Below are 19,505 nucleotides of genomic sequence, written 5' to 3' on the forward strand. Positions count from 1 at the left end.
CATGATCATATGATAACCATATTTAATGACAGAATCACACACACTCTTTTAAAAAAAAATCATCTTTAGATTTATTAATTACTTTAGTTAGTTAACAGCTAGGAAGACAGAATCATTTAAGAGGCTGTCCTTACTAATGAATAGACATTACTTAAGATGCTTCTTAATTTTTAGGCGAGCATAATGATAGCAGTCAATAATTGTGACTTTTTTCTGAATAATTGAGTCAAATCTCCACTGATGCAAGAACACCTTTGTTGTGTAGATGGTCTTAATGTAACTTAGGATGCATTTTGTATTCACACAACCAAACAAATGCAGACACATGTGACCCAGACCACCTCGAAATGCAGTCCTCAATGTGTCCTAAATGTGTTCACAGGTGGTCACTTGTGATCGGATTCCCAAAAATGGATGTTAGTGATGCCATTGTTCTGGCCCCTGCAAAATATAGAAGTTTAAAATCTGAATTTATTTTGGGGTATAAGTTACCATTTGGTTATGATCATGCTTAGGGTTAGGCATTTATTTGCCTAGACTCCGGTTAGGCTAAGGGTCTGAGGAATGCATTATGTCAACAGAAAGGCCTTTCAGAGACAGAAACATCAGTTTGTGTGTGGAGTATAATCTTAAGTCCCAGTTACATTAATTCCTACCAGTGAAATAACCACGGTCCTGACAAAACACATCTCATCTTCTACAACCACTTATCCTCACTAGGGTTGTGGGGGTTGTGGGGGTTACTGGAACCTATCCCAGCTGTCATCAACTATCGCAGGGTCTATTGCAAGGTCAACACAGACCTAAACAATCATTTACACTCACACCTATGGTCAATTTAAAATCACCACTTAACCGAGCATGTCTTTGAAGGGTTGGAGGAAACTGGAGTACCCTGAGAAAACCCATGCAGACATAGGGAAAACATGCATACTTGTGCCAACAAATGAAATCAAATCCATATGAATAAAAACAGAACCAAGCTCAGTAAACAACGGGTATATTCATTGTAGTGAAGACAGTGCTCTGCCATCCCCCAATGTCTTTAAATTTCATCCAGATGCTGTTTCGTTTAGTGGTGTGATTATGATTCCTCACATGTGACTGGCTACATGGTGTGGCCATCAAAACAAAGTCCTGCCCCCTTCCTCATGGCAACACTAATGAACAAGCAAAGAGGAAAACAAAACAATGGGGAGCAGGCTCCCCCCTCGATGGGAATCGGCTCTTCTGACTCACTTGCAAACATTGGCTCTTTTGCGCATGACACATTACTACTGGACGGAAGTTTGATGAGATGCAGAAAAGAGTTGCCATGCTTGGGAGAAGTCGTGACTTTGAACAGGAGTGTTGTTGTTGTAAGTTGTTGTAAGTTTGGTGTGTGTAATTTTTACAGCCATTCATGAAAGTGCTACAGCAGTGCTAAAACCGAATTGTGGTAATGTCTAGTTTCAGTTTCAGTTACTTTCTATACCAACTTGGGATTAGCGAGTGATTGTTTTTAAATAACAATGTGTGATTGTGTGTTAACATTACTCCATCCTGAAAGGAGTACTGTGTGTTCTTGTGGGAAATGCAGGTTTACTTCCACAGATGCAGTAAGATTTGTATGGTTATGATTTTGTGTGAGTTTTGTTAATACCTGTTAAGCACAAACCGCATATCACCACCTCCATAAATTGTAATACCGTCCATCTTGTGTACCGACTTGAATGCATCTGCGGCTGTTTCTATGTCAGCCTCACCAAAAGGAGGTGATAGGAGATAGGGTAGTCGAACATAAATATGTCATTCGGACTGGAAACTTGAGCTATCCACTAACACTAACACTGACACTTCCTAGAAGCTCAGCAAGGATGTGATTCAAGTGTCATAGTTATAGATATAAAAGTTATAAATTCAGATGGCAGGGGAAGGGACAAACTCAAACTCCTCAAAGAAAGAGAGGTATATTGGATTCATGCCCTTAAGGCCACCAGTCATCCTGGTCTCAATGAGGACTTTAACCTAAAAATATTTCTCTCAGGGATGGTGTTTTGAGTCTTTATGTCTCTATCTCCCTTGTGGTGGGATTGTGCCAGTCACCCAGATTAGTACCAGCCGAACACACAATTGAACAACAGTGCACTCTGATTCCGTTCAACTCTGACAGATCAGACCTCCATCAGGTCTCAACCTCTAACACGTGACTTGGACTTACCTCTCTCTTGTCATCGGACTTTGACCATCAAACTGACTGGACTGTGGACAATTCATCCAAAAGACAGTTTCTATTCGTTTGTGAAAGTCACTGTTATATACAGTTAATTGAATAACTTTGTTGTTGATATTGCATCGTTCCTAATTAACCTAGAGCAAGATGTACTTACCCAGGAGTGGGTTACACGTTCCGTCTTGCTAATTAAATAGAAGAAAACATATTGCAGATTGTGTAATATCTGTAAGTGAGCAATCAAACTGGCAAATTTGTGATGTTAATTCAGATTTTAAATGTCAGACTTCCATTAGTTGTTTAGGACCTTGTTTTAAATGTGGTTGCCAGGAGAACATGAAGTATGATAGTGACAAACACGGAATTTAAAAGCCCAACTTGAGCCTTAACTAAGTCTTTGCACCAAATCCTGGCTATAACTAGAGTTAGCTTTGTCTAAGGGAGCAGTGCATGGTGGTCTAAAATCCTTCACAGAAACTGAATCACTTGTATCCAGATGAACAAACAGACAGACCAAGAGAACCAATAACATGTTATGTGCTACTCTGAGACCATCCCACTGTGAAGTAAGGAGGACACACCCATGCACTTTGACCATTTCAGTTCCTGGGTTAGAAACTCTTTTTGCTATTCCGGGTCAAGACTACAGTGTACTTCTAATAGAGAGGAGGTCACACAGCTCTTTACTTAGCCTTTTGTTGTTGTTTCATTATTTGCTTTGTTTCGATTTTTGCTCGCTTGTTTGTTTTTTCAGGAGACTGGCAGACGCTATGAACACTCTGAACGAACAGTATGAAGAGAAGGTGCGCCCCTGCATTGACCTTATAGACTCTCTTCATTCTCTCGGTATAGAGAAGGACTTGGCGCTGCCTGCTATAGCCGTGATAGGAGACCAAAGCTCAGGAAAGAGCTCTGTGTTGGAGGCGCTGTCAGGAGTGGCTCTGCCAAGAGGAAGTGGTAAGTCCTACACTACTTACCACTGACCTGTAGCTAGCTGGCTAACCTTTTTCGTGTTTTCATGCATAACTCCACACCTCCACCATTTCAGTGTATCAGTTACTGACAACGTAGTCTGAGAGCAACTGACCTCATCTAAACACACTTAGCCCTCATTTAACTCTCTCTTTGGAAATGTAGGCATCCAGACAAGATGTCCACTGGAACTGAAAATGAAGAGAAAGAAAGAGGGAGAGGACTGGTTTGGAAGTATAAGCTACAAGAATCACATGGAGGAGATAAGCAATCCTGGACATGTGGAGAAAAAGATTCGAGAAGGTATTGCATACAGAATATAAATTCATTAATTTAGGCCAAGAAGTGATGGACATAAATGACGGTTCCATTTATCTGCTTAGGGAAACATCACACCACATAGCATATCCTCTCTCTTCAGCACAAAATAAAATGGCTGGGTTTGGTGCGGGTATCAGCAGTGACCTCATCCGTCTTGAGATCGCCTCCCCTGATGTTCCAGACCTGACGCTCATTGACCTGCCCGGCATCACCAGGGTGGCTGTTGAGGGCCAGCCCGAGAACATCTATGAACAAGTAAGCTCAAACTCAATACTTTTGGTTCAGTGTGCTATTGGATGCTTTCCACCCAGTGGAACGTTGTAATTTACATCTAAAAAATAACCTTAACCTTTAACAACGGTTGCTGTTAAGCTAATCACTAATAGGTAAACATAATTTTTGGCCATTATACTTTAGGCCTCTAGAGGTAAGGGCATAAGGGTATACTCCGTTGTCATCCTTCAAATGGTTCCGATTTTCAGTGTGATTATAACGTAATTGTTGATTTGATGTGAAGTGTTCCAACACTGCAGATATTGGACAGTTGCACAATTTATGAATTCAATTCATTAGAATGAGATTGTCATAGGACTGTGACTGTTTCCTTTCAGATCAAGAGAGTGATCAAGAAGTTTATCACAAGACAAGAAACCATCAGCTTGATTGTTATTCCATGTAACATGGACATAGCGACCACAGAAGCTCTGAAGATGGCACAGCAGGTGGATCCTGAGGGAGAGAGAACTATGGGTAAATACTGAAAAATAGTCACACAGCTCGTAAGTAAGGTTTGCTCTTACACTGTCCACTCTTCCCACCAGAAAGTGGACAGGAAGTTGCATAACTTAATTTTGTAAGTTCTGTTTCTAGTTCTGTGTAATAAGCCTGTTTAATTTAAGTAATACTGCAGAAATCTGAGATAGCTCTGTTTAGTATTTTAAGTAACTTAGAATGACCTGTACGAATTTTATGCTGCGGAGATCATTCTCATACTCTCTTTCAGGGTGCTTTAGTGTCAGAAACTGTCACTACTATTTATCTGTATTCCAAAAAAAACAACCTGTCTCTCTCTCTCTGTCTCTCTGTCTCTCTGTCAGGGATTTTGACCAAGCCCGACCTGGTGGACAAAGGCACAGAAGAGACAGTGGTTAAAACCGTGCGCAATGAGGTGATCCCCCTGATGAAGGGCTACATGATTGTCAAGTGCAGGGGTCAGAGGGAGATCATAGAGAATGTGTCTCTTGCTGAAGCTATAGAAACAGAGAACGACTTCTTCGAAAATCACGCACATTTTAAGTAAGTCTGTTCCTATCCAAACTAGTGTTAGATAAGTGCGACACACTGTGTCAGGTTGTACTTTGAATCCTTTTGTATTTCTTTGCCGTAGGACTCTCTACGATGAAGGTCAAGCCACTGTTCCTAGGCTGGCAGAAAAACTGACCATGGAACTGGTGCATCATATCCAGGTGAAAGCTTCTCAGTGCTCAAAAAGTAGGTTGATAACTTTACCTACTCCAATTGCCTAACCCCCGTGTGACTTTCAGAAATCTCTGCCTCGACTGGAAGAACAAATAGAGGAGAAACTAGCACAGACTCAGGCAGAGCTGGACAAACATGGCAACGGACCCCCAACAGTGTCAGCTGATAGACTCACTTTCCTCATTGATGTGAGTTTACTGTCTGACCATTTTTGCATCTGCTAACCTGAAGTGGATCTTCTGCAAAAATCTAATTTGTCCCGTTCTTTTACTTTAACCTCTGGTATTTTAGAAAGTGACAGCATTTACACAAGACGCCATCTATCTCACAAAGGGGGAAGAACTAAAATGTGGAGTCAAGTCCAGTATCTTTTTCATACTCAGAAATGTTTTTTCAGAATGGAAGGAAACCATTGAGACATCTGGAAAAACATGTAAGTAAATGAGAGAGAAAACTGAAATATGCCATGACTTTCGTGTTGTATTATCAAACATAAAGTGACCTTTTATTGCAATTACATGCAGTAAACGATACTATTGAGAGTCCTCAGTACGAACAGAAATACAGAGGAAGAGAACTACCAGGGTTCACCAGCTACCGTATTTTTGAAACCATGATCAAGGAGCAGATTGAGCGAATGGAGGAACCTGCTGTGCTTAAACTCAAGCAGGTGACAGGTACAGTATGTCTTCTCATGATACTAAAGTGACGCCTCCTAGTTATTAATGTATTTGGTGACTTTAATTCTGCATCTGATTTGTTTTCTTTTCCCTTTAGAAATCATAAGGAAAGAGCTGTTTGAGTTGGCACGGAGCAGCTTGGCTGGATTTCCTAACCTCATCAAAACAGCTAAGGTACCTTCTTTGTCAGTTGTACCTGTATACGCACACATGTTCAATATTTGCTAACGATTTTGGTGTGTGATTTAGATGAAGATCGAAGCCATCGTAAGTGAGAGAGAATCTGCGGCAGAGTCCATGCTGAGGACTCAGTTTAAGATGGAGATGGTCGTGTACACTCAGGACAGCACATATGACAAGATGATAGGGAAGCGAAAGAGGGATGACGAACAAGATGGGTTTTTCGCCACCACCTTTATGACTAAGCGCACTGTGAATAAAAACAACAACAGGGATACCATGGAAGAATATAAAGAGCGTGTCAAGTCCTACTACCACGTAAGTGTCCTTAAAGTGCTATGTACATGTAGTCCTGCGAAGTGCACAAGGTAGGGTTGTAGACGCCTATGACTCCGGCAAAGGATTTAAAAAGAACTTCACTGTGAGGAAAGTCATATGCAAGAAGATTTCAAATGACTGCCAGGTTGTCTAGGACTGGCTACTTCAGCATGTGGACCAAAAAATACCATTGTACCACAAGATGTGTAATCTTGAGAGACTGTGTCTGTCCAAATCCCGAAAGACACAAGCAAATCCACCGAGGAAAGGCTCAGTGTCATAGTCTGGTGTACAGTTACGGAAGAAATCGGCACATTTTTCACAGTTCAGTTACAAATCAACTGTGCCACCTTTTCCAGTATCTGAAGGCTCCTTTTCTATGAGAACCTACCATAGGGCTCTTCATCATACGTCAAATGAGGGTCACTTTTTCTCTCTGCTTTTTGGATGTAATGTTCAAACCTGTTACAAGTTTAAAATATTCTAGTATTTGTCAGCTAAATATAAATAGAAGTAAAAGACAAACATTTAATGCTCAGTTTGAAGAATGTTCGAACCTCTCTGATAGCTTCCGGAATAAATCATGTTTACTTCACGTATACTGCAACCTCATAAATACAGATATTTCAGACAACACCGATCAAATTGTGTAAAGGAATAGATAAATGAAGTTTTTTTTTACCCCTACTTCTCGTATCTCCAAACCACAGATCGTTAGCCAGCGCATGGCTGATCAGATCCCTCTTGTGATCCGCTACGAAATGTTGCAGGAGGTTGCCCTCCAGCTACAGAGGCAGATGCTGCAGATTATTCAGGACGATGGGAAAAACGGGTCCCTGCTCCAAGAGGACTGTGGCATAAAAAACAGGAGAATTTACCTTCAGAATCGCCTTAAGCGCCTGTCAAATGCACGCTCTCTGTTGACTGAATTCAGTATGAACATATACAACTTTAGCACAAGCTGAAAACTGTTTTTGAATTACTTGTATTCTTTGCAGATTTCTATTTATCTCAAATCATTGTGTATCGATAGACAAACTTTTCAAAGACAGTCTATTCAACATTATCAATTTTGTAAACATTTTTTCGGTGTTATGTTGTGAATGAAGCACTGCGCTAAGTTGACTTAAAAACGTAGAGGAGAGGAGATCAAGTAGACAGCATTAGTTAAGTGTGTCAGGTAATGCACAGGCTGTCTTTATATAATGCATAAAATACCAACTTTAAAATTTGCTGTTTACATTTGTTCTTTTTTTTCTTCTTTTTTTTGGACTCCAAACAACCGATGTCATTAATAACACTTTTCAGAAAAAGACTTCTGTTACGCTCAGAGGACCCTTAGCCACCAGGGGGCCCCAAAGCTGCAAGTTAAGCCTCATCTGAGGAGAATTAAAATGACTTAACTCTTTATCTGTAACCATCTCCTTTGTTTATTATATCCCGTCTAAAAATAAATTTAAGACATGAATAAAATAAGCTGCAATGATGAGCCGTGGCTAGTATTTTAAGTCAATATCGTTGAGACATTCCTGTTAGTTAGTTAGTTAGTGAGGATATTAATGACAAACATTACAAATTATCCTTCTGCATAAGAAAACCACAAGAAGAAGAAAACTGAGGAAGAAAAATGGTTGAGGATAAAGGTAAAGTATCCACTGGTGAGGTGGGGTGAATGCAGGAAGATGTAATGCCAAGTTTTTAGCAAGTTTGTTATTTCTTCTGCTAGAATCTCTTAAATGTTGGTTAACTGGCAAGAATGTGAATGTCCATAAACACAGCTTTAGCCTTTGCTTCATGAAAGCTGGCTAAAGTAAAACAAACATGACTAAAGTGAATGACACCCGACCCGTTTGGTCCTATTATAGCAGGGAGGGAGGGTTATGGCTGCATATTTCTGTCCAACAATACTTAGGATTACTTATGATTCATTTATGAAGTTTAGAGTGTATTTTATAGGCCTCTAATTATAAATGTACCGCTGCATTATAAGTAACAATAAATATTGTTTTAATGAGACTAATAAATTGTAAGTAAAAAGCTGCTGTTGGTTAGTTTGGACTACTGTGGCAGTAGATTATTGAGCTTATCTTTAAAACGAGTTGTCTCTTGCTCTTTATCTGGTGTGGCTGTCATAAAAGTCACTCACTTCAGACAGCGTTCAGCTGAGCAGAGCTGTATGATCCAGACCTTGAGACTTCATCGGTTTCATTTTCAATTGATGATCCGTTTTATCACACAGCGCAATGCCACATATGTTGCCAGTTCTGAGGGAGTTCACCTCCATGATCGTCTGAGACCAGCCGCCCAGAGCTGCTGCAACAATCGGTTTGCATAACCGAATTATTTCTCCACAAACTGTGCAGAGATGTGTTGCATTGCAAGGCACAAATGGTGGTCACACCAGATAGTGACTGGTTTCCTGACCCACCCCATAAAGCAAAACTGAACATTTTAGAGTGGCCTTTTGTTGTGGCCAGCTTGAGGCCCACCTGCGCAATGTTCATACAGTCTAATCAGCACCTAGATATCCCACACCTGTGGGAATATCTCAGCAAAGGAGAAGTAATCACTAAAACAGATTTATACAGATTTGTGAACAATATTTGAGAGAAATAGGAGCAAAAACAAAAGTGTTGAGTTTATATCGTTGTTCAGTGTAGCTTTCCTGTTTTTCCTTTCTTTTCTTTCTTCTTCTTTTTGCAAGCCCCGTGGTTTTATTTTTATTTTTAGTTTATAAAATGCTAATCTGTTTTTCTTCTCTCTAATTCTATATACTTTTAAATCTTCTTTTATTTTATTGCATTGTTTGTGTTGTTATTTTGATGTTGTATACTGCTTTTTGTAAGGTGACATTGACCATCAAATAAAATGTTTCGACTGTGGTCATAGGCAAAACGTACAAACGAAAATCTCAATTAAAATGTGCAACAGCATAGCACTACGCACATCCAAGTTTTAATTCCAGGAACTGGCTTTTGACTCCCGATCTCCTTCAACTTCCGCCAATATCTATCAATAACTATCCGCCTATCCCTAGTCTGTCCGTCGTATCATTGGGCAAGACACTTAACCCACCTTGCCTCCAGGTGTGTGCTCATATATACATATATATATATATATCACAAATATGAAAATATACAGCGCTGTAAATAATGCGATATTTACTTCACGCATGTCGGTGGCGGACCACACTTACAAAAATTGCGTAATCGGCACGAAACTTAGAAAACAGCGTGGTGTTGCGTTTTCCTATCAACTGCAGGATAAATGAAAAGGGGAGATGATAGAACGACGCGAAATAGAAACCTAATTGAAGTTTCGATTTCGTTCTGCTCTGCGCAGTTCCTATCTGCTGCCACACAACGAAACATGAATGAACTGGACAGCCTTCTCTGTCGTCGCTCAGTATAAAGCGACCTGATTTCATTTATTTTGACATATTTTTTTAGACATATTTAAACTGCCATGTCTGTAATGTCAATAGCAGCTCGACCAGCTATCGTAATAACTTATGTTGTAGTTTTTTGTTTCTCATTCACGCAGACTCTCAGTAGAAATCGGGGACGTCTGGTCACACTGTTTTGGGGGTCTTTCCGTAGCTGGTTCTTCGGTCTGTCGAGGAAAGAGGCCGTGGATCACCGCGCGAGCCGTCGTTTGTGGAAACACAGTCAAACCCAAGCCAGGCGCGGTTAGATTTTTCTTGCGCGTCTGCTTTTATACTTATGGTACATGTGCTGGGAGAGACTAAAATACATGTGACAAAAAACAAACAACAAAACTGTTTCCTTCGTAGTTTACCCCAAACGCTGACTTGATTCTTGTTGACAGCGACCCTGACTGTAACTATACAATATTTCTCGACATTTTGCTGTACAGTTTTGAAGAAAATGAATGACAAAGTCACCCAGCCTGTATGTAAAAGCATCCTGCCACTTCAGTTCCACAAGATTGATGTTAAATTTGACATTCTTTTGTCTTCATGTCTGGGGGGATATAAAATCTGCTTGCGGGCACTTTCCACTTTGATGACTGTTGGCTCCTCATTGTTGACCAGATCAATATGCAAAGGTGGACATGCAGATCATTGATAGTGGTGAATATTGTGTCAGCACATAAAGGCAGGGGGAAGTTGAAGATTCCAAAATTCTCTTCTGCCTTTCAAAGTTCGTACTAAATTAAGCTTTCCAACAGTGGTTTGGCTGCACAAATCATGAGTGGTGTTGGGTTCTTCTTTAGGCGTGGCCCTCCTGCAACTGTAACTTCAGTTGATCAAACCTGATTTGAGACATGACAGCTTAGCTTTTTTACGTAAAATTAGAGTATTTTAAATTGAACTACTCCTGCATACATATCATTGTATGCTATGGCAGAGAACAGTTAACCACGTAAGCAAAGCTTTTAGAAATAAGTATTAGCCCATTTTTACTCAAAATATGCCATACTATGTCATGGGGACTCAAATGGCACCGAATAGTAGGAATGACCCTTTTATAATTGTTTGGAGAAAAAAAACAAGGAACTCAACTGCTGGGGTGCATTTAGGTTGGGTGACTTTGTCCCTGTAATTTCTGTCAACATTGTATGGTAAAATGACTTAAAATAATTGTACAATAATAATCAGAGTCACTGTGAGTCACTGAGAAGGAAAGAGTTTTGTGATTGTATGAAGTAATTCAGTCATAAAACTCTCATATTCATATGGGAAATTGAAAGTGGCAGGACACTTTTAGATAAGTTGGGCAATATTGCCATTATTTTTCTACCACATTGTGCAGTAAAATTGCTTGAAATATTGTACAATAATAACCAGGGTCACTGTGAATAAGAATTAAGTCAACAATGTAGCAACTCTGAAAGAAAATGTTTTATGACCGTTTGCATGTAAGTTATTTAACTTTAAGGTCGTCTTTTGGTTGCATGACTATGTCATCAGTTTTCTTAAAATTATACGGTAAAGTGACGAGAACTATTGCACAGTAATCGTATCAAGTGCAGCAGTATAAAATAATCAAGAGCGTAATTGTGCTAAACCATGAATGAAACCGTTTACTTTATATACTTTATATTTTGTAGCTTTTTAGCCCGCACATGTAGTCTATCTGTACCCTAAATACACAGCTAGACGCGCAAGAAAAATCTAACCGCGGCCGGCTCGACTGGGTTTCAGCAAACGACGGCTCAAATTCTGCTGTTTTCCTGTGAAACTGAACACACTAGCAAGCGAAGGAAACCGAGAGAAACGAAACCTAACCACCGAACACCAGTCTTTACCTCACCGGTGCTACTTGATCTACTCGCAGTGTGTCTCTAGGTTGAGTGCAGGTCACACAGCTCTTTAAGATTTAGGGTGCATCCCATTTAATAGAAGACCCCTCAAGCTGCATTATGAACACTCTGAACCAACAGTATGAAGAGAAGGTGCGCCCCTGCATCGACCTCATAGACTCTCTTCGCTCCCTGGGTGTGGAAAAGGACTTAGCGCTGCCTGCTATAGCCGTGATAGGAGACCAAAGTTCCGGGAAGAGTTCTGTGCTGGAGGCGCTGTCCGGGGTGGCCCTGCCAAGAGGAAGTGGTACGTTTCTTTCAATCTATCTATTTTTATTTATTATTTTTAATGGGGAAAAAAAAGGGTTATGGATCCAGCTAATCTCCTCCTACCTACCTGCTCTGATGGGATAAACTCTTTATGGCTTAGATTTGTCATTTCATCAGTGTTGTCTTGTGAAGCTTGGCACTTTGCATTTCTGGGCACTGATCTGATGTGTGTGTGTGTGTGTGTGTGTGTGTGTGTGTGTGTGTGTGTGTGTGTGTGTGTGTGTGTTTTCTTTTTTTTTCTTGTTTATATTAGTATGTCTCGCCATTGACACCACTGATTTTATTTGACATAAGATAAGTCTATCTCGCAGTGGATGTTATAATGAACAAATATTGGACAATGAAGGAAAAATTAAGACAATACATAAGACCATTAGAACTTGTCAGCCTGCTGCTTAGGGCTGTCTACTTAACGCTGTAAACACTCTCACCACACCCATTTGCCAAAGCAAAAACATACACAGGCCAGTTCACTGTCAATAATTGTAGAAAAGTGGGCATGGTTGCATGATTCATTCTGACCAGATGGTGGTGCCAAATTAAAAGCCAGAGAACACGCTACACTTCTCCCTCCAGCATCCCATGACATTTTACTCCCAAGTTGTCTGTAGCAAATATATTAACTTGCTGGTGTCACCGGAGAAAACCATGTATTTATTTATGGAAACATTTACGTTGATGTTAGATTTTTTTTGCACATTATTATTCCGGGAACATATTTTGCATTTCATTTTTGATTTTTTCCCCCCCAGGCATTGTAACAAGATGTCCCCTGGAACTGAAGATGAAGAGAACAAAAGAAGGCCAGGAGTGGTATGGGAAGATAATTTACGGGAACCACGATGAAGAGATAGAAGATCCTGCAAGTGTGGAGAAAAAGATTAGGGAAGGTACAGTATACAGTACAGATGATTGAAGAAGCAAGTATTGATGCAACTACTGAGTCTTTTAGATTTGAACTACCTGCGTTTGTGATAACATATCCTCTCTCTTTAGCTCAAGATGAAATGGCTGGGAACGGGGTTGGGATCAGCAGTGAACTCATCAGTCTGGAGGTCGCCTCCCCTGATGTTCCAGACCTAACGCTCATTGACCTGCCCGGCATCACCAGGGTGGCTGTGAAGGGCCAGCCCGAGAACATCGGTGAACAGGTAATCTGGCTCGGTGCCGCCATCGCTACACAACTCCTCACTGAATAACTGGACATATTGGCTCTCGCCATCTATGGCCCCGTTCAGACCTGGCATTTACATCCGTCCTGGGGAGTGTGATCAACGTTAAGTAGTACTGAAGATGCATTCTAGACATCTGATCTCTAACCACATTTGTAGGTGGTCATTTGTCTGCATGCCTTTGGTAGTGTGAACATGCAAGGTGTCCTGAGTCATATTAAAATTGAAAGTATTCAGGAGTACACGATTAAACACAATAAATGCACAAGAAATTATTTATCTTCATTTGTCTTTATTGGTGGAGATTGTGGTACGTATGCCAGCTTCCAGGGTAGGAGTTATGCACAGGTCTTGAAAATAGTTAACATAAAGGCGGAGGTCAATAAATAACAACTTAATATGTGCTCATGAATTGGATCTAAAGAACTGACTGGAGACATTTTGGGGACACATGTTAATGCCAGGTCTGAACAGTGGTCTATGCAAGTATAAAAGTCGATAACTTCATAGCACTGTGTTTGGTTGCTTTCAGATAAAGAGACTGATCGAGAAGTTCATAACAAAGCAAGAAACCATCAGCTTGGTTGTTGTTCCATGCAATGTGGACATAGCGACCACGGAGGCTCTGAAGATGGCACAGCAGGTGGATCCTGAGGGAGAGAGAACTTTAGGTAGGTAGTTTTGTAAATGTGCCATCCGTAATGTTACTGTGTTGCTAGGTTACTCAATTCTTAGACGTTCCACTTCATCTTGCTCAGGTATTCTGACCAAGCCCGACCTGGTGGACAAAGGCACAGAAGAGACGGTGGTTAAAATCATTCACAATGAGGTGATCCCCCTGACGAAGGGCTACATGATCGTCAGGTGCAGGGGTCAGAAGGAGATCACAGAGAACGTGTCTCTTACTGAAGCTATAGAAACAGAGAACGACTTCTTTAAATGTCATGCACATTTCAAGTAGGTTCATTCTCCTTGCGTGTTAGCAATTCATTTGGCAAAGACAGCTGTCCTGCATGTGTTCTATGGCTGATGGTATGATCTCTTGTGCTCTAGCGCTCTCTACGATGAAGGCCATGCCACTATTCCCAAGCTGGCTGAGAAGCTCACCCTTGAGCTGGTGCATCACATTGAGGTGAATGCTTCTGATTGCTCCATCTTAACTGAATAAATGAATTATAAGTTGGCAGATGCGTGACCCCTGTTGTGTTTCTGTAGAAATCTCTGCCTCGGCTGGCCGAGCAGATAGAGGAGAAACTGGCACAGACTCAGACAGACCTGGACAAATACGGCAATGGTCCCCCACCGGATGCAGCTGAGAGATTCGTCTTCCTCATTGACGTAAGCCCCCCTCACTCTACCTTACGTTTACCTTGCTACGTTGCCTGTATGCTGGATATCTGTTTTAATAAACATATAGCACTTGTGACATATTTTTGCTGCAGAAAGTGACAGCCTTCACCCAGGATGCCATCAGTCTGACTATAGGAGAGGAACTCAAGTGTGGAGATATGCTCAATGTCTTCTCTCTGCTCAGAAGAGAGTTTGGGCAATGGAGGGCCATCCTGGAAATTTCAGGACAAAAGTGTGAGAGTATAATCTTGATCTGGTGTGCAGTCGTCTGTCAGTCGTCTGTCATATAGTAACACTGACTAATTTTTGTTGCAGTTAACAAGAGAATTGAAAAAGAAGTGGAGGAATACGATCAGAGATACCGTGGAAGAGAACTACCGGGCTTCATCAACTACAAGACCTTTGAGAACATGGTCAAGGAGCAGGTCAAACAACTGGAAGAACCAGCTGTCAGGAAACTTCGGGACATAGCAGGTATGTTAATGTCAAATTCCAGACAATATTAACCTGAGACAGCAAAGGCTGTTACATAGAACAACCATCTGCTATCACGAGAAATAATGCTTGCAGAGTTTTTTTTTTTTTTTGAAAAGGCAGGCACACAAAAATGCTTGACTGGTTATCCGGTAATTCCTTTATTGTCATGGCACAGCTTTACAGCAAAATCTAAGTGCTCTGTGAAAATTAAGAAGTTGTATTTTGTACTTCCTACAGATGCTGTTAAGAAGGTGTTCATACAGCTGGCACAAAGCAGCTTCGAAGGATTTCCCAACCTCATAAAATTTGCCAAGGTATCCATATTATATCAGCTAAGCCTCTGGCACTCTTGCAGTCTTAATTTTTTTTTTGGCTTTGAAAATATCATTTGACTGACAAGGATCTTTTTCAGGCAAAGATTGAAACCATAAAACGAGAGAAAGAGGCTGTTGCTGAATCCACGCTGAGGACGCAGTTCAAGATGGAGCTGCTCGTTTACTCCCAGGACAGGACCTACAGCTGCAGTCTGAGCGAACAACAGAAAGAAGAGGAGGAGCAGGGACAAAATCACAAAAGCAAGCGGGCTATCGAAAGAAGCTTCGTGTACAGAATGGATAATCATGCAACTCTTGAGCAGCTGATGTTGCACCTCAAGTCATACTACAATGTGAGTTTTAATTGAGAGGGGACAACATCAGACATTGTGGTTTAGTCAGAGGGTATATTTTTTTGAACCTTGTCTGCTAATTCCATCTTTCTACTCTCCCCTGCAGATTGCTAGCCAGCGTTTGGCTGACCAAATCCCACTGGTGATCCGCTACCAGATGCTGCAAGAGTCTGCCATCCAGCTGCAGAGGGAGATGCTGCAGATACTTCAGGAGAAGGAGAATTTGGAGAACTTGTTGAAGGAGGATTCTGACATCGGTAGCAAGAGAGTTTTTCTTCAGAGTCGTCTCAAACGACTCATGCAGGCTCGCGCGCGCCTGTTAGAGTTCTAGAAGTCAAGACCTTGGAGCCCTGTGCACTGTATCCCTTTCATTTGGCATGTGGCACAGCTATAGTTGTAGTTGATGATTTTTTACATGTTTTTTTTTTTTTTTGGTGTGTCCAGTTTAGAAAGGACAGATTTACTTTTGATGTTTTGATGTGATACAAAACAGGACAAACTCAGTTCATATAAAGAGTGTGTACTGTAATATACCTCATTTGCCGGTTTATTAAGTACAGTGAATATGAATGGATTCTGAGCATGAGCATATACTTTCGTTGTCATTAAAAAAAAAAAAACAACAAAAAAAACCACTGACACCTAAAGCACTCATTACCAGCTAATACAAATTTGTATGTTATTTACATAAGGGAAAACATAAAATTTAAGCCAAATGTATATTTATTGACATTTGTTCAATTTTTAAAATAAAAAAATATGACTGATGAAAATATTTTGTGCACTTTCACTCCATCTGGATCTTAAAGTAAAGATTAGCTATAAAACTTCATTGCCTTTAATTAAATAGTTTTATCATGAAAATGTAGCAAATTAATGAAAAGATAATTATGAGAAGAAAGGTAGATTTTTGTATCTGCCTACACCTTTGACCTTTTTTGTAACAGGCATTTCTTTTTTTCCCCCAAAGTGCACAGGTGTCTTCATAACAATTGCATTCCACTTGGGGGAGGTTTTGCTTTGGATTTTGGTTAAGCATCATGGATTAGAAGTGAGCCATCATTGATGCATGTGTTCTTTCCATAGGAGGGCAAGCCATCATGTCAGCTTTGCGAAAAAGTGCTGCTGTTCTGTTGTTGGATAAGGAAAAACTTGACATGTAAGACAACTCTCAAAACACCAGTTTCAGGTAGAAAATGACACATTCTACCTCCCCCTCTTCACCATGTTATAGTAAAGCAAAAAGCTCAGGGCTTGAGGACAACGCATAACGCAAGTTCCTAAACATAAACTCACTTCCTTCGTGTTTTTAATAAACCTGGTCTTCCACCTTAAAGTTAAAGTTCAGCCCTGAGCTCCCAGCAGCTATTGCTGCTGCTAATGATGATTTTTACACATACACATTTTTGATTCTTTCCTCTTCCCCATAAACATCTACCCCATGTTATCAGTCTGATGCATATTTGTTGTCAGGATGGAAACTGTGGTTAGTTATTTTTCTGACTTCTAGATGTATGGAGACACTAAAATTACAATTTTATATTTCCCATATTAATAAACTGAACAAGACATGATGCAGACTATTCAGCTTTATTCAAAAATACATATAAAAGGTATTCTTAGACAACTAAACTACTTTAAAACCGGTTCACTACATCTATTCCAGCCTTCTTTGTGTTCATTCTCCATTCTCTGCGGGGCTCTCCTGATTGGCATCGTCATTGTCGGATTTCTCGTCATCTAGGAATGACACAGGAGAAGTTGACACAAGGCTTCCCTAAACTTTTAACATAAAACATCTGTGTCTTGTGCAGTTGAGCAGCTATTAAGAAGAAAAAAATAACTTACTCTCAAGGGTCTGTTGTAGTTCCTGTATAGTACTGAGCAACACGTGGAACTGCTTCTTTCTCAGCTCCAACTACATAAGACAAAGAGTAGTTTAGAAAAGGAAAAAAAAAATATTAATAGACCACATCAAACGTTCACAACAGAGGAGATAACGAATTTATTTTGTCTTACCTTTGCATCCACATTCTCCTTGATGTGAGAGAGCTGCTGGAGTTCTTTGTCAAGAGCTTCCAACTGCCTGGAAACGAGAAAAGCAAAATAGAATCTTGAATTTGTTTTTTTTATTTTTATTATCGCTGTTTGTTTGTTGTTGTAGTAGTAGTGAATGCATTACTTGGATAAAAACAGGCAAACTTACTTTAGTGTTTCATGGCGGTCAGGGTGTTGCTGGATAACCTTGGCTAGAGCATCGTACTCTGGAAGGAGGAAGCAACAGTGGAAATGTAGATATTTTTCATAATCTCTGAAAAGAACCACCTTCTAAAATAAATGATTACCTTTGCGTACGTAACAAGAATAAGTTGCCAAAAACACTTTGCTTGTTTTAACCCCAAATTCACATACAATCCTAGAAAATCCGTTCTTTTATTTTCTAATATGAATCTGCACAATATTTTTGATCAAACTCTCACCCTGGCGCACCTACAACAGTATATTTAATATACCAGTAAATACAGTACCTGTGAAACCGGAAAATGTTCTTACCTTGGCGATTCTTTCGTATCCTCTTTGCCCTCTGAATTTCTTTTTTACATTCTGCTATTTTCTCATGTGCCGACGTGATGTTTTGTTCTGTGGAAGTTGAAGTGGGTTAGAAAAGTTGATTATACAAATTATGAGCTGTCCGCAGCTGGAAATAATAATAGCTAGGGTGAGAATATTCATTGTTACCTATGTTAGTGTAGATTTTTTCATAATTCTCCATTTCTCGAAGATTCATGTCGTAAACCATCAACGTTTTCCCCATGGAAAATTCACACTGAGCCAGTGTGCCCAACATCCTTTGATACTGCGTAAACCTAAACAGAAATACAGGTCCGTTATAACGACTCAATCAAAGTCCTTGATAGACATACTTGGTTCTGTAGCTGGTTCTGTAGAGCCCACTTACCCCTCCTCCGGAGTCCCGGGCGAGTTGCACCATTTGATGAAACTCTTCAGGAGCACATTAATTTTTCGGTCATCTCCAGCCCCGTCGCCGTCGATAAGAAGACGTTTCCGTATAACTTCATCTGAAATAATGCGAAAGGGGCATCATACAACCTTTTACATAGATCAAGTGACCTCAAAGAGCAACTGAGCTAACTGTTAGCTAGCTAACATGGCTGCTGTGTGTTTTGCCTGTTTTCAAAACAAGAGGATCCTACGTTCGTTTTAGCATTATAGACGAATATATATTGATGGCTGAATAACGTAGACACATTTTTACTATTCATAGCTTTTACCAGAGAAATGAAATCGGCGAACAGAAGAGCTACTTACCATCTGTAACAGCACCCATGTTTGTACTGCGCGGAACCATCAACATAAACTTTATTGATAATCAGGAAGTGAACAAAACGCTTGGCCCCGCCCCCAAAGACGGTCGGCAGTGATTGGCTGCAGCGGAGAGCATGCTTTGTTTTTAAACCTTTATTCATACAAAACATTCACAAACTACTGTAATTAGGCTTTAATTAGTCGCAAAATGACCAAAGTAGGGGGGACGTATTATAGACGACAACACAACGCCTGACTTTATACAGTTTAAAGTCAATAATACAGTTTGCGTTCTATTTCTTATTAAACATTGCATTTTTTAAGTCATGTCGTAAGCTCGTCTTTAAGTTTGATTCAAAAGGGAAACATTGGGGTTGGAATTTGAACATTTTAATTCATCATTTCCTATTTAAGCTTAATTACAAGTATCATTGTTTTATGGTATTGTGAATTATTTTCATTTAAAGATAAAGAAGTTTAATAACAACGGCCATTGCTGTCAAACGTCAACCTTCAACCTCTCCTTCATAGACTGCTTTGCAATAACCCCATAACCCAATAACTCCATAAATGCTGCCTTTTTCCCTCAGCGTACCAATTATATTCATTTATGTGCTACTGTGTGCTTTTATTGTCTATATTGTATTTTATTGTGTATAGCTGCTGCAGGTTTTTTAATCTTTATGCTGCTATAGTTTCTACTTTTTGCTCCCAGGCCAAAGAGCTGACAGACAGTATAACGATGACAATAACGA

General features: G+C 40.2%; 3 protein-coding genes across 5 annotated transcripts; 2 read left to right on the plus strand and 1 right to left on the minus strand.

Annotated features, from left to right (window-relative positions):
- Positions 1-1,269: 1,269 nt before the first annotated feature.
- LOC125006624 (interferon-induced GTP-binding protein Mx-like) lies at positions 1,270-7,718 on the plus strand. 3 transcript variants are annotated; one of them, XM_047582847.1, is made up of 13 exons: positions 1,270-1,358; positions 2,967-3,169; positions 3,350-3,487; positions 3,606-3,760; positions 4,117-4,255; positions 4,603-4,801; positions 4,893-4,971; positions 5,050-5,172; positions 5,276-5,417; positions 5,509-5,661; positions 5,762-5,838; positions 5,914-6,162; positions 6,873-7,718. In XM_047582847.1, exons 2-13 carry the CDS (start codon positions 2,983-2,985, stop codon positions 7,125-7,127), a joined length of 1,896 nt encoding a protein of 631 aa, XP_047438803.1. In that variant the 5' UTR covers positions 1,270-1,358; positions 2,967-2,982; the 3' UTR covers positions 7,128-7,718. The 3 variants fall into 3 exon arrangements, with proteins under 3 accessions (XP_047438803.1, XP_047438804.1, XP_047438802.1); XM_047582848.1 differs by lacking the exon at positions 1,270-1,358 and having other exon boundaries at positions 2,702-3,169; positions 3,568-3,760; XM_047582846.1 differs by lacking the exon at positions 1,270-1,358 and having other exon boundaries at positions 2,703-3,169.
- A 3,622-nt stretch (positions 7,719-11,340) lies between these two features.
- Positions 11,341-16,198, plus strand: LOC125006625 (interferon-induced GTP-binding protein Mx-like). Its single transcript, XM_047582850.1, has 12 exons — positions 11,341-11,734; positions 12,510-12,647; positions 12,754-12,908; positions 13,462-13,600; positions 13,688-13,886; positions 13,983-14,061; positions 14,145-14,267; positions 14,372-14,513; positions 14,595-14,753; positions 14,994-15,070; positions 15,169-15,423; positions 15,530-16,198. The coding sequence occupies exons 1-12, from the start codon at positions 11,548-11,550 to the stop codon at positions 15,752-15,754; spliced, it is 1,878 nt and encodes a 625-aa protein (XP_047438806.1). The 5' UTR covers positions 11,341-11,547; the 3' UTR covers positions 15,755-16,198.
- Positions 16,199-16,997: 799 nt separating this feature from the next.
- On the minus strand, positions 16,998-18,877 carry thoc7 (THO complex 7). Its single transcript, XM_047582851.1, has 8 exons — positions 18,754-18,877; positions 18,383-18,503; positions 18,163-18,290; positions 17,977-18,063; positions 17,630-17,687; positions 17,443-17,509; positions 17,272-17,341; positions 16,998-17,163 (listed from the first exon to the last, which is right to left on the minus strand). Exons 1-8 carry the CDS (start codon positions 18,797-18,799, stop codon positions 17,102-17,104), a joined length of 639 nt encoding a protein of 212 aa, XP_047438807.1. The 5' UTR covers positions 18,800-18,877; the 3' UTR covers positions 16,998-17,101.
- Positions 18,878-19,505: the final 628 nt, after the last annotated feature.

The sequence above is a fragment of the Mugil cephalus genome, chromosome 4 (genome assembly GCF_022458985.1).
Source record: "Mugil cephalus isolate CIBA_MC_2020 chromosome 4, CIBA_Mcephalus_1.1, whole genome shotgun sequence".
In the NCBI taxonomy this organism is placed as follows: domain Eukaryota; kingdom Metazoa; phylum Chordata; class Actinopteri; order Mugiliformes; family Mugilidae; genus Mugil; species Mugil cephalus.